Below are 15104 nucleotides of genomic sequence, written 5' to 3' on the forward strand. Positions count from 1 at the left end.
TCTCAATAATTTCCATCCCAAAAAAAATGATAGTTTGTGGTGCCCAGGTTTGAGCAAGAAAAGGCTTGCAGGAGGGGGCCAAGGTTGAAAGTAGCCAATGCATAAAAGCCCCATCTGAGACCGGCTTGTCAGCAATTAATCAAATTGCAACGGATACCATGTCAGGCTGGAGAGGAACAAAGAGACTTAAAACACTCATGGATAGGCGGCATCGTGTTTTTGCAGTTAAGCCAGCAAGCACATGTAAGTACACAGAAAGGATAATAGGGGAAAAAAACCACCAAGTTCAACTTTCAACAATCGGTCATTAGAAAGTTTTAAAAACATAAATTCTCAACGTTTCATTGGAGTTTGAAAGAGGGAAACAGACATGAGAGGGAGTCCAAAACAAGCAGCAGCAATTCTGACGCCAGGGGAGCCACAAGCGATTGCTATAACTTTTGTAACCGGCAGAGCAACATGCTCACATTCATTAAGTCTACACTGAAGGAAATATCACAAAACAGGGAGTAGAATTCACGTAAAAACCCCTGCAGTCTGTATGACAACATTGGTTGAGAGATGTGCAAGAAAGTTCAAATCTCACAATGAAAGACTACATGTATGTGTGAGCATGTCTCTGACAGGGCTGGGTCCAAACAGACCACTGGTCTGGGACTGTTATTTTTGGGTCTGTGGGGATCGGGCCACAGAGGACAGAAAATTAGGCTCTGATTCGTGCCTCTCATCCCAGTGGATAGCAGTTGATCTCTAACAGAACACTACCACCCTGTGGACGGTGCTGGCACTGCAAATAGCTCCTCCTACAAAGTTGACTGATGTTAACTCAGACTCACTCATCATAACAACCAATCGAACAGGTAAGCAAAGATGTGCCTGTAACATTCAGCCCATGACAGCTAACACAGCTGGACACGGAAACACAAGTGAGAGTGCATCTCTGCCCACATTGTTCCTCTGACAAAACACATCAGCAGGTGAAGGAGTGATGGAGTGGGCGCTACACCTATACATACAGCACATTTGCAGTCCCATAAACACAAACAGCTGCTTCAAGGGGTTCCACATCTGGCTGTGGTCTGTAAGGCCTGAATGCTTCAAAGGAGGGAGAATTGAAAACGGCGTGTATGTTTACAAATGACGTGACTTCAGCTTGGTATACTTTAAGATTACCTATGAACATGCATAAAAATGTCATATCTCTTTGGAAATGTAAGGTTTTAATACCAACTCACTGGCATGTTATAGAGACTCACTGACAATAAATAGAGAAGCAAACTAAAGGTATTTGGTACATCACCTAACAAGATGGGTCATTTGGAAAGGGCCATATTGTAAAGAATTTTAAAGTATTTAGCATTATTTCCATAGTAGTACTTCAGAAGACTATAAAGTACATAAGACATGAGTCCAAAAACGCACTAAGTAGCCCATGGTGTTCACACTTAACAAGCAGGGAGGGGCTTCATTTTTTCTAGAACAGAATAGACTAGAGTAGAGTAGAGTAGAGTAGACTAGACTAGACTAGACTAGACTTGAATAGAATAAAATATCTTTATTTCTATAGCGTTTTTCTCAGAGAGAATCAAAAATTGCTTTACAAAAGGAGTATAAAATCAAATCAAAGCACAGAGAAGTAATAAAATGCAGCTATAATAAAAACATACTAAAACAAGGACTAAAAGCTCTCCTGAGTAAAAATGTCTTGAAATTTAAAACACTCAATGGAGTTTATGTGTAACAATGACAGAAGAGGGAGTTCCAATGACGAGGTACAACGGCTTGAAAGGAGAGATTTCTTGAAGCAGGTTTTTGAAATGCTGAAAAGATTTTGGTTGGAAGACGTCAAGGATCAGGTTGAAGAGTATTGGGTTAAAAGGTCAAAGATGCATGTACTGTTTACTGTTTCTGCCGCCTACAGTTTTTTAAAATTTATTTACTTATACAAGCAGGTATAGAAATAAGAAAAAAGTAGGTGGAGGAAAAGGCAAAAAAACCCATATGGGCTTATATTTATATATTATGATTATTTATATAAAATTGTCATAAAATAAATTATACAATTTTATACACTCAAAATTTTACAAATCTTAAAAAAGACATTTACGTTTCATAATACAATAATTTTATTATCAAGGACTTCCTTCATTTTTTTTTTTTTCTGATATGTCATATATGACCAGATGGGAAAATTGACATGTTGGAAGAGACTTTGTGCAAAATGCAAATAAAAACTTTATACAAAATGTTGAAGTGGTGCAAATTTTGCTCCAGGGTTTATTATTTACAGCTCTGTTCTGACATATGGAAGACTTGGTGTCAAATAATTCCAATTGGGCACAAACCGCAATTATCAATTTCTCCGTCATGATCAATTATCAAATGATTGACACTTGAGTTACTTAAAAAAGGGATGCCATCCTTATGTTGCTACCAAATCTGAGTATCTGATTGGTCAAAGTTTGTCCACGATTTGTACTTAGAGGCTGAGAACTTCTTAAAAATGTGCTTAGCTAAAATGAGCGTAAGAGTTTTGAGTGTGGTAGCCTGAAACGTGCATTTAAGCGAATTAACATAAACTCTTTATTGGATGTGGCTATTTCAGCGGTTATATTCATCACAATGGAAATCAAAATCACAAAAAAAAGCTGTTGGGCTCGAAATAATTTAATCACACCAAAAAAATTGTTAAAAAAGACTTCTAAAATTATGTTTTCTTTGATCAGAGGAAAAAAACTCTGGCAAATCTTTATTAATATATGATGAAGCAGAGAATGTATCCACATGTTGCATCCAAAAAAAAGAGAGAGAGCAGAGGGAAGGTTGGGAGGAAAAAAAAAAAAAAAAACAACAAGACCTTCTCTTTTCAATCAGGAAGGTCAGTGTTTTTGCTCATTAATCATACATTAATATTCAAACAAACACAGCGTGTTTTTCTACCTTAGAAAAGCAGAACCATTCTCCACATCCCTCCCTGACAGTTTACTCAGACCCAGATGCCCCCCCACCCCGTCCTCCTCCTCCTCCTCCTCCTTCTGCACAGTTCACACACCATGTGTTAAGCTGTCAAATGGTTAAAAAAAAACTGTGTGAGAACAGGTACTCACCTCTTACACACAAAGAATGCTTGGGTCCCATAAACTGCATATATGCAGCCACACACATACACACAAACAGCATTTAAATGGGTTGCGCCACCCACATGGTCCTTACAAAAAAAAAAGTGTGTTAAAAACTGGCTGAGTGGAGATCCCACCAGCCATCGGCAATCCTGAGAGGGAGTGTTCTTGCGTGATAAGCCGATAGGCTCCAGATGTGTACGCATGCTCACACATACAGACACACACGCACATGCAAGTACGCACGCACGCAGCACCCCAGATTTATTCTGACTGGACACATAGCTGCAGAATGACAACACCGAGATCAGCAAACAAGAACATTATGACACAAACAAATCAGAGCCATGCAAAGACATGAAACACACACACACACATATATAGAGGTAGAGAAGTTAAAGGCTAAGAAGATTAGGGAGTTAAAAATAGATATGGCAGGAGCGAGGAGCCGTAGAGCAGCCTACTGCCAGCCCTTATGGTGGAGGATACAGACACACCTGTGCCGCTTCAGAACTCACTGCAGGGACGGCCTTTGACAAAGACTGATGAATACAAGGAGGGTGACTCATAGCATGAAGCGCTTGTTTGTTTTGAATGGCTCGCTATGTATTCTCAGTTTATCTAAAACTTTTTTCAGCTGAACTCACAGCGAGCTCAATGCGTCCCATATGCAATAGGACGGCTGCCAAATCCATAACACACTGCAGAGACAACTGGCACATGGACAACGGCCACATGAGCATCTGAGCATGAGGGTGGAAGGCATGCAGAAAACTGCATGGCTGAGCACAGGCTTAGAGCTCTCCGTATGTTAATCTAGCCCATTGATAAGACCAACTGAGCTGCTTTTTGCTTTCACACTCTACATAACACAGCAGTTACACGCATGCACACATCCACGTACAGATGCTATTTTTGCTAATATCATCAATAGAAACTATCTAAGGAAACACCAACAAAAGGCTATTATTAAAGCAACAAAAAAAGCTCCAGTGTTTACAATCTTTGATTTTCTGTAACTTTTCAATCGTTAACACAATCAGCGTCATTCCAGTAGATTCTAGAATCTACTGGAATGACACTGATTGTGTTAACATTTGAAAAGTTTTAGTACATTAAAAATTTTGCATTTAAGCGTCACCGGCAATGGGTCAGGTGTTAAAGGGTTAAATACTTGGATGTCAAAAATAAATAAATAGATTGCATATATTAAATGCGGAAGTCGAAAATGGCCTTCTCTACTTTTAAATCTTTTTAGTTTGTGGTTAAAAACAAAGACACCAGAACACTCCACAAAAGTTGCTTTTAGTCTATTTTTTTATTTATTAGTGGATCCATGCTCTTTAAACATCTTAATTCTTAATTCTTTGTTTCCTAAAAAACCCAAACAAACAGGTTGATTGAGAGAACCCAGGAAGTTTCCGCATGGTGCGTTCACTGAGCTCCGGACATCAGCAGCAAAACGGAGCTGTTTATCAGAGAAAATGTCGAACACCAGCACTGATCCTTTTAAAATCGATTAATTAAATAGTGTCGACATATTTTCTGCAAAAACGGCTTTTGTTTTACTGCGGATTGTACAAAAATGACTAAAGTATAGTAGCGGACTGAGTTAGGCAGAGTGGCTGTTTGGGTCCGCTAATGTCCGGAGCTCAGTGAACGCACCATTTGCAGATTCTCGTTGACCTTGGGTTCTGTCAATTAACCTGTTTGTTTGAAGGTTTTGGAGAAATAAAGGGAGGAGGGCTTGTGCATAAGACAGAATGAAGACGTTTGAGGGGCAACTTTTGTGGTGTGTTCCTCTGCTGTTTTTGTTGTTAATCACTAAATAAAGACACTTAAAACAGGTGAAGTCTCAGCATCTCAGTGCGGAAAGGTAGAGGCGGAACGCTTCATTCTTTGTTATTGATTATCTCGTCATCACGAGAAGACAAAGTTTGTTTTCTTGTTATAACGAGTTATCTTGTTTTCTCGAGAAAAATGTTTTTTTTTTCTCGTGATAATGAGATATTATCTCATTTTTATGAGAAAACGAAAAAAAAAAAAAATAGGGCAGGCCGTTTTCGTAGATATGCTCCAAAAAAAGCATTCTACTTCTTATTACTTAATACTTTAAAAATATTTGAGGAAAATGAACAAACCTCTCTCACGTGCATGTTCTCCAATTGGGCCTCGGCCTCCTGGGCTGCCATAGTAATAATCCCCGTCCTCTGGCCTCGTCCCCAGTGACCTTGGCCCTGACTTTGGCCCTGACCTTGACCCTGAAGCATCTCCAACAGCTTCTGTATGCTCTCATCTCGAGCGCCCAGCGTCTGCTTCTGAGAATTAATCCTCGTCTCCATCTCCTCCATGGTCTTCCTCAGCAGAGACAGCTCCTTCGCTTGCCGGTCGTGTTCCGACTGCAGCCGGAAGAAGTTCTCTTCCGACGGATCGAGGAGAGGCGAGGAGAAACCGTCACACCCCGGCACCTGACATGGGCTGCGAGGGCGTAAGGAGTTGGAGCTGGGAGCCACTCCCGCGGTGTAGTTGGTGTTATAGAGGGGCTGGTTGGAGCTGTTCCTTGGGGCAGGCTGAAGGGTGTTGGCTGGACTGAGTCTCTGTGCGGCTACTGCAGTGTTACAGCCATATCCAGGGCTGTGAATGATGATGTCAGCTTCCTGTTGCCTTGAATTGTAGGTATTGGATGGACTTGCTTTGGGGCTGTGTTTTGACGCAGGGCTGTGCAGGGTGCTGGGACTTTGCCTGGGGCTGTGGCCAGGACTGGGCCGGCCTCTAAAGTCCTGGTCCATATGGTGTTCTCGACAGGAGTTCCCATGCTGCTGCTGCTGTTGCTGCAATCGACTATTCATTTCCTTGTGAGCTCTCAGCTCCTCCTGAAGCTCCTGAACCGTCAGCGGCAGATGCTATAAAGACAAAGTTTTATGTTCTTAGAATCAACATCCTCTCTTAATCTGCAACACCTTCATTAAATCACCCTATATGCCTCACAGAAACAATTACACATGTGTTATATGTTCATGTGAAGGTGACATAAAAAAATAAAAACAGACCTTGTTTCTTCTGACATCCCCTGGCTGCAGCAGAGAAGTGATGTAAAAAACATACACATACATGCATGAATCCAAAATTACGCACACAAACCTCTGAAAGCCTCTACATCCTTGCATGATGGGAATTACACGTTTTTTTTGGTAAAAGCTGTTGCTTCAAATGTATTCACTTTGACCACTAGAGGGCGAGATTTCTTTTGGGAAAAGAGAAGGAACCGAGATAGGAAATGACAGATGCACACATGACAAAAGAGATGAATTTGCAGGGAAATTAAAATTCCAGGTTCATTTTGAATTTAGATTTTTTAACCAAATGTACAGAACAAAAAAAATCATGTTTAAAGAAAATCTGAAGCATACATTTTCAAGCAGTCAAAAAGATTAAAAAGTTCAAAAAAAGCTAATTTGGAGCTATATATGGATACAGGCTGTCCATATTGCACGTTAGTCATTCAAAAGTTAAGTAATTAAGCCTTTTTGTGAAATTTGAACTGATGTTATTAAATATTTTTAAAAACAACAATATTGTAATGTGGTGAGTCTGTGTTTTAATTCCTAAAAGTCAAACGTAGACCATCTGAACTATATTAAAACTCCTGAGAGTAATATTAATAGTTACATTAAATATATATTTTACAATTGGAAATTAGTTTGTTACATTGTTTTTATATATATTTAACAATAACATTTTTTTTTCAACTTCTGAACTGACATATTTGTTGCATTATGATAATACTCTCAAGAGGAAAAACTATTTTTGGGCAATGTTTTATCAATTTGTGGTATTTGTCACATAATGATAGAGTAGTAAATGGTATAATTTACTGACTCCACTAGCACATCATACAACGGCATCATGGAAAATTACTAAATGATAGATTTAAGGTATGAAAATAAATGTGCCAGAGGGATCCAAACCCAAAACACTGTTTGACAAGGTAAAAAAATAAAGTGGTTCTAAAATGTTTCATAAAATGTTTTCAAAAGATTTGGGAATATAATGAATCACTGTAACAACCATGGAGAATACATGGAACAGTGGATAAACCTTCCCAAGAGTAGCTGCCATACCAGAATTTTGCTAAGAAACAGAGCAATCAGTATTATAAGTCACAAAAGAATTACAAAGCTCGCTCAGTGTCAGCACTTGTGAAACAAAGAAAGTAGAAAATAATGGCGACCATGGCAAGTGAAGACCACAAAGGGCTGATCTTACTCACAAGACAAACATTTTGAGAAATATTACGGACAGATATTATTGGTAAATAAATATTCAACATTTTAAGAAGTATAAAACACATTGCACGTGGTTTAATAGTGACTATGCAGTTAAAAAAAAAAAAAAGTCATACCAGAAACCAAATTAAGTGGTGGTAGTGTGATGGTCTGGGGCAGGGGTCTGCAACCTTTAAATCCTAAAGAGTCACTCGGGTCGATTTCTCACTTACAAAAACCCATCTGAAGCCACAAAGTCTCACTACATCCTTTAGAAATACAAGTCACTGATTTTCATGTTTTATTTTTACTATTATAGGTATAAATGAGCTTTTTTTGCATGTATAAAACATAAGCATGAAGAGAAAATCAACGTTTTCCAAAATATAAAACAGTTGAAAACGTTTAACAGAGGTTCACAAGTCTTCTTTTTAAAATAAAATACATTCTTTGTCACATTGGATCCTCTAAATGCAGCAAATGTAGTAGAATACTGTAATTTTAACAGTTTATTTTATTGTTTGTGGTGCATCTCAGCTAGAAATGTGTAAATATTAGGCATATGTTTTGCTGAAAGTGCAGCTGAGGTTTAGCACATTTCACTTCCTCTAGTTAAACATTGTGTTTTTGGGTTTACAGTGATCATCTTTATGCTTGTCTGATGATCTGAAGCATTTGTGTGTCAGAAAATAACAAGAAATATAGACTGTGGGCTCACCATGATCAGAAAAACTGTTAGATAACAATTAGAACCCCCAAAAATTGTTGTTTAATTTTGTCTTATTGGATTAATTATTGTCTATCATTTTTATTCTAATATGCTAATTCCTCTTGTGGCGTCCAGGAGTTGAAGAGTCTGAAGGACACAGAGTTACAGGATGTGGAGAGGAGGCAGGGCTGACCATAGATAATCAATGCAAGAACCAGCATTGAATATCAAGTCCAAGTTTGAGGACAAAACTTCACAGCAACACATACGTAACCCGGAGATAAGACACAAACCCAAAGAGGTGCACAAACACATTCAAGACGCCAACAAACACGTACAAAAAATAAACAGATGGTAATGTGGCTGCAGGGGGGTGAGAGGGGGGGACTCTGCTCTGACCACCACTGTAGCTAAGAGGCAAGGTGACATTGCTGATGCTAATAGCAAAGTTCTCCCATCAGATGGAAATCTATTCAAGTGTGTCACGATGAGGAAAATAGGGGCACATGGAGGGAAAATGCAAAGAAGGGATAAGATAAAGGTTGTAAACATTGTGAGATTCAGTCAGGGTTAGGAATATCAGAAGGTTAAATTTAAGGACAAAAAACACACGGGATTGATGATAATGGGCTTAGTAGGAATATTTGCTGATAAGCAAATGTTAAGCAGCAGATTTGAATCTAAACTAATGCTAACATGGAGTTACTTGGCATCTTATTATGTATGAATCTAAAAATTTACTGGAAATTGTGATTCTTATTCAATTTTCTTTCCAAAGACGGCTGTCAAGGACACATTGGCTCCATTTGGATCACAGATAAAAACTATCTCAACAGATTTCTTTGTAACAGCTTGTGTCTGACAGCAGCAGACCTTTTAAATCTAAAGTTTGCCAAACTCTGAAATCATTTTTTTAATAAAAAAAAGCTGTTTTAAGATAAGAAGAACTCGTATGTCTGTGTCAGTGTGGGTGTATATCACAGTGCCCTCACACTTTATGACTAAGTGTGATGAAAATGCTGCAAATGCTAATGCAGAGGCATTTCCTTGGTTACAATACAAAGTAAAGGTGGGTTTTTTCACTTTAATTAAAACGGTAGCTGAAATAAATACATAAAAAAGTAGCAGTAATGCTGCTAGCTAAAGTATATTTCTAAAAACTTTGAAAAATTGAATCAACTCAAACATACATTGTGTTGGAACACAAAAACAGAGGGTTCAACAGGATAAACACCAGAAGAAAAATAAGAGTACAGTGGACATTTAATGAGTGAAACAGACAGATGGATAACACCCCAGACTGTCTGGAAGAAACACAGAGGAGACATGACACAGAACAGACTGGCCACCATTCTCAAGGAGAAGCTTCTTCTTTTTTTCTTTCTTTTTTTTTTTAAGAATCTAGCAAACACCTTGAGTTGCTGTCACGATTGCAAAGTTCCCATGGAAACATGGAGGCTGGCAAACACGACCACAACACAAAAAAGGAAAAGATTTTCAAAGCAACCTTTAGGATGAAAACAAATAGGATCAAAAAGCTGAGAGGTGAACATGAGAAAAATATCCCATCAAAATATATATTTCTTACCTGTAAATCTTCTTGGCTCAACCTGTAGTGGTCCTTCGCAGCTGGAGGCCGCGCTCCCTCCTCACGCCTCACTCCTCTGTCTCTTTTTGCCTCTGGGCTCCAAAAGTTCACGCTGTTCATAGTGTGGCCTGTCTTTCCATCTCTCCCTCCATCCAGTTCTCTCCGGAGGCTGTCATTCTCTCTGCGCAGGTCCCTCAGCTGAGATTGGAGGTCATTTGACGAACCCTCCTCCTGTCCAGCCATATCTTGCGTTTGCATACGTCTTCCAGACTGCTTACGCATGCTAGAAGCCCCTGCTGAAGGCATATTTGGTTCTCCACAAGGGTCTGGCGTACGATGCATCCCGGAGGATGCAATGTTTGGGCTGCTCCCCATGGGCGTGGTCCCACCGGTGTAGGAAGAGCGGCTGGTACTCCGACCTACTGTCATAGTACCTTTGGGGTATCCACCAGACAGTTCTAAGGACTCTCGCTCATTTGGGTAAAGGGTGCTGGAAGTTGCATAGGCTGCGCTCAAAGACTGGATGTTTTCCATGGACAGAGTTTTCCCCCCTGGAGCTGTTGCCGACCCAAATGAAGAGGGTTTGGTCCCTGCGGTGCCAGTTTTGGTTTTTGTACCTGGCCTTGAAACCGACCCCTGTGTCCCACTCAATTTAGATGCCGGGGCTGGCGCCCCCCCACACACGGACCCCGGCTCAAGCCCAGAGCGACACCCCGGTGTGGAGTTTACAGCCTGCTTGCCTTTGCCTTGCTTAGGGGACCTGGCGAAGCGTGAATGAGTGGCGTTGCCGTCAACATGGCCGCCGCTTTTAGCAGCAGCGGCCGACAGCTTGCTGTGCGAGGGTTTGGGTCTAATGTTTAAAGGCATTGTCGTGTGGTATTTGTAAAGAAACTGTTAGAGGTGAAAATATATTCATATCCCTTTGTGGGACCAGAATGAATGATGCATTGAATAAAGGCCTCCCGTGGCCTCTCAGTTTTCACCTTCCCATCTCTGGCTGTAGAGCTTGAGGCTGAGTCTTTTTTAGCTCTTTTATGACTAAATTGTTGCAGATAAGGCTCACACTGGCCAGTGGTCTTGAGATTTCATTTACAGTGAAGATCATTGTGGGTTCTATGCAGAAAAAAAACAAACAAAACTTTTGTTCGAAAGACGTTAACATCAAAACACTTCAAAGTTTGACTCATCTTATATATATATATATATATAAATCAAAGGCTTGCATGGCCATGTCTCTGAAAATGTGCTGTGCTGAAACAACACACACAGGTTGAATCTCAATTCTACACCCTTAGCCCTACTTTTCCAATGTCCCCTACTTCTTCCATCTTCAATCCAAGGACTTCAGAGTAATTTAAAATTCAGGAGCTGCTCCTCCTTTTTTTACCCTAAAGCAAATATTATGTTTGATGCATAAAACAGTGAAAAATGTGTGAGGAGGAGACTAAAACTCAAAAAGAAATGCTTTTTTTCTGTTTTTTTTTTTTTATTATTATTTTTTTTTTATGCTCCACTATTCACACGTATGTTCTTACATTTCTAAAACAAAGAGAACTTAAAGTTAAGTGTTATCTTTTTTTGGTTTTTTGGAATGCTTTGACAGCATCTTAATGTGAACAAGTTACGATATAAAAAAACGATTATTTAATGAAAAAGTTTTTTAAAAAATGAACATTAGATATTTTTGTTACGACTTCTAAGTCATTCCTACACAGGAAAATTGAACATTTCTTTTAACATTTTGTTTTGCTTCACAGTGCTCCATTTGGCTATCCTCACACTTGAGCAGTCAAATAAAATGCTAGTATCATGCAGAGATAGACAACCCCAGACCGTGGGTTCAGGTGTGTCCATCCAATTAGAACATGCCAGAGCAGGGTATGTTGGAATACATGCAGGAATGTGGCCCTCGAGGCCTGGAGTTGCCTATCCCTGGTATAGAGATTCAACCTTAGGCTAAATCCTGATCTGTAAAGTTTTTATTTTTTCTCAAATATTGGATAAAATTACCTGATGTTCTTTTAGCTAGCCTACCACTGACCAATAGAAATGTGAGAATCTACTATGTGGCGTTGGCAAAATCACAGAAAGGTAACTGTTATCCAAAATGTTGGACTTTAGATAATTACTGAGATACAGACGGTTATCAACCACTTTTTTGATAGTACAATGTAACAAGATTAGTTATCAGATTGGGGAATTAACCAAGACAAAACGGAAATGGATTAGTATGATCATTTCAGCACCACGGATAGCACCGATAGCAACCACAGGACTACATGGACCTCCTTGCTGTAGTAGAAAGAAAATAAATATGAACGAATCCGGCCCGCCTTCACATTAAGCCCGGCCCCCTGAACAATTTCAGAGATCCATGATGTTTTCTTTTTTTTCTTTTCCCACTCTGGCCGTGCAATCGAGCCCAACACAGATTGTGACTTTTTATTCCACCCTTCTGCAGTATACCTGATGCATGTATTTCTTTAAAACTGGACTAATTTTCTTGGATGTTTTGAAATTTGAGAGTTTCAACAAGAGACAAAAGTGTGAAAACTTTTATGTTCATCTCAGAAAAGTGGATAACATCTTTAGTCCTAATTCGCAGATTTCACCTTTACAAATTACTTATAACTCCGTCAATATGGCACGCGGTTCCGGTTAATAATGTAAGGTACATATATATGTCTAGCTGCAGCAGAAGACAAAATAATTAAACTTAAATTAGACTATTTCATTTTCTTAATTTTTTCTGTGAAGATCTGAGAAAGGGTTATTAATTATTGATTACATGTGGCATCCTGCAATTTTCACACTTTTTGTGTTAGCCTACAAACTGACCCTGGCCCCACATCAGACAAGAAAGCAATTATCACAAGAAAATAATCGGGGACTCCTGCTTTAAGGGAACGGCTGAATTAAAAGTCATAGACATCAAACAGGCTTTAAATGAAAATATGAAAAAAATTAAAATGTAGATTTGCTCTCAAGATTTACTAAAAATTGTGCTACAAAAACTTTAAAACTGAGTCTACTTAAGAAAATCTTAACACATGTATAACAATAGTGTGTCATGAGAATGGAACACCTGTGGAAATAAAAATATATATTTTTTTAAAGTTGTGCAATATTAAAGGTGCTTTGAAATTATTCTCTGGGAATCAAAATAAGTATTATTTAGTCCATGATGGAGCAGATATTAGTAACTGTCTGCAAAAAGGAGGCAAATCCAAATCATAATCCCTCCTCTAATCTAAGAGGATTGGGTGTTGGGAATCACTGCACAGGATGCAACTAAGAGATTGGCTAAGTCTGCTTGTCAGTCATATTTTAGCAGTCTATTCCTTGTTATCCGTGATTGTTTTAACATTTCATTGAGTGTCACGTGCAAAAATTGAACCAGTAGTTGTGTAAATAAAAAAACAATGGCACATAAGGGTGGATCAGTTATTGTTATGTTCAATTCTTAAATAGACATAAAGTACACAAGCACGTCCATGTCAGCTGATCTCAATAAAACATTGTGTCCACGATTTGCATTGTGGCAGAAACTGCTCCATTTCAATGGATACGTTCCAATTTTACGCAGCTTAATACTCTCGTGCTGAAGCGCAATGGCGACACGAAAACTGGGTCAGAAAAGGAGAACACGAGTCAAAATGTAGGAAAATACGCGTCTGTTAGACTTCGGGTCTGTCTACGAGTTCCTGCACTCACTTCTGTGCTGACAACCAGCTGTTGCTGCGGAGTGCAAGTGAAGTCACCACCTTCTGCTGGAAAGAAAAAAAAAAAACGCATTCATTTCCGCCCGAATTTGTCACCCAAACCCCGCTTCTGTAATAAGTTGACATCCTTTCATACAAAAATGTAAAAATCAACACAAAGCTGATATATTTGACAAAAGTGAAACGACTGCTGTACATGTGAGCATCCTGTACGCAGACGCCGGGATCATTCTACTACGCGCATGGAATGAGGGATTAGTTTCTCGCTCATGCACACGGCCACATGAGTTCCAGACAGTATTTTACATAATAATCTACCACGCAAACTGTCTTCAAACATTTTTTCCCTTTTTTTAAATTTGACAAATGTGCTCCAAAAACGCGCAGAGCCCAGGTGAGCAGTCAGTCTGCAGCTTCATCTTACCGGACAGGTACCTCTCCATCACCACTGAATCCCGGCTGGATCCTGTCCGACCTCGGCGCAGACTCCATGATCTCATCGGCTCAGCTCCTGACCTGCCCTGTCCTGCCACTGGAACCGCGTGGGCGCGTTAACCCAGCTGGCGCGTGCGCGATTCATGCGCTACAGCGCAACGATTGGATGATTTTCTTTCCCCATACACCTACACTAGGCGCCAGCTGATGCTACCACGAAAGATCAGAGAGATGCGTTCTCTATTATTGCAGAAAAGTGAGCATGCATTTTTACTTCAAATTATTTTTAAGTGATATTAAACATGATCTATTACATGCAACGGGGGGATGGGTTGGGGTGTTCTAAAGCTTTCATATGCTGGCCCCAAGTTCAAGCAGAGGAGTGTGTCAAAAAGAGGATCCAAAGTAAAACCAAAGACAAGTCATGCATGCAAAACACAAAATGAACGTTCATGCCTGATTGTTGTGGCCCAATACAAACAATGAATCCAGTGCTGGAAAAGGTGGAGATCCAAAGTATCTCCAGAGGGGAGAAAGGGGTGATCAGGGCAATCTCAAACAAACATGAGTGTGGGAAACAGGTGACGGGGAAATCCTAATTACATTTTGTGCTGGACCAGGGATGCAGATGGACATGGTGGTGGATTTTGTTAAAAGTACTGGGGTGATGAACATATTATCTTAAGAGAGACGGATTGGGTGGAGGGAAGAGTGCACAAGTTGATCACACCTTGTGAAATGCAGTAATCTAAAAGAAGTGAGTGATTGCAAAGTTTGGGGAGCAGACAGTAGTGAAGAGGTGAAGAGAGAAGCAAGTGGTAGAAGCTGAAAAAGAAAGAGGGCTCTGTGGCTTTAAGAGATGAATTGAAACAGGCTTTGGTAGATCAGAAGGCTCTTCCAGATGACTGAACAGCTACAGTGATCAAGAAGATCAGAAGAAACATACTTGCTGTATCATCTGAACTGAGTAAAAGTTAAAAAAAATACTAGGTGGTGGAATAAAGGTCATGAGTGTATTAGGAAGGAAATTCTAGCATAGAGAGGGACAATGAGTACAAAAAGGAGTGCAGTATAAAGTGGAGGTGGCAAAGAACCCAAATAAAGGGTGTATGATGACTTCTGAAAAAGGTTAGACACAAAGGAGGGAGGGGTATATCCAGGAGTAAAAAGACAGTTAGTTCTGATAGCAAACCTGTGGAAATGTTAAGGACAGGTGGCAGTAAAGTTTCTGACTGGGCTGCTTAAGATTTTGTAGAGTGAGAGAAT

General features: G+C 39.7%; 1 protein-coding gene across 2 annotated transcripts in view; it reads right to left on the reverse strand.

Moving 5' to 3' along the window:
- Positions 1-14025, reverse strand: part of LOC112159634 (ERC protein 2) — a 157683-nt gene extending 143658 nt beyond the window's left edge. The window contains exons 1-4 of one of the 2 annotated variants that reach the window (XM_024293845.2): positions 13828-14025; positions 9682-10794; positions 6170-6193; positions 5261-6022 (exon numbers count right to left, since the gene is read on the reverse strand). In XM_024293845.2, the coding sequence (XP_024149613.1) occupies positions 5261-6022; positions 6170-6193; positions 9682-10548 (1653 nt within the window). In that variant the 5' untranslated portion in view covers positions 10549-10794; positions 13828-14025. The remainder of the gene's footprint in view (positions 1-5260; positions 6023-6169; positions 6194-9681; positions 10795-13827) is intronic. The other variant, XM_024293844.2, reaches the window with a different exon arrangement.
- Between the last annotated feature and the right edge of the window lie 1079 nt (positions 14026-15104).

The sequence above is a fragment of the Oryzias melastigma genome, linkage group LG7 (assembly GCF_002922805.2).
Source record: "Oryzias melastigma strain HK-1 linkage group LG7, ASM292280v2, whole genome shotgun sequence".
Taxonomy (NCBI): domain Eukaryota; kingdom Metazoa; phylum Chordata; class Actinopteri; order Beloniformes; family Adrianichthyidae; genus Oryzias; species Oryzias melastigma.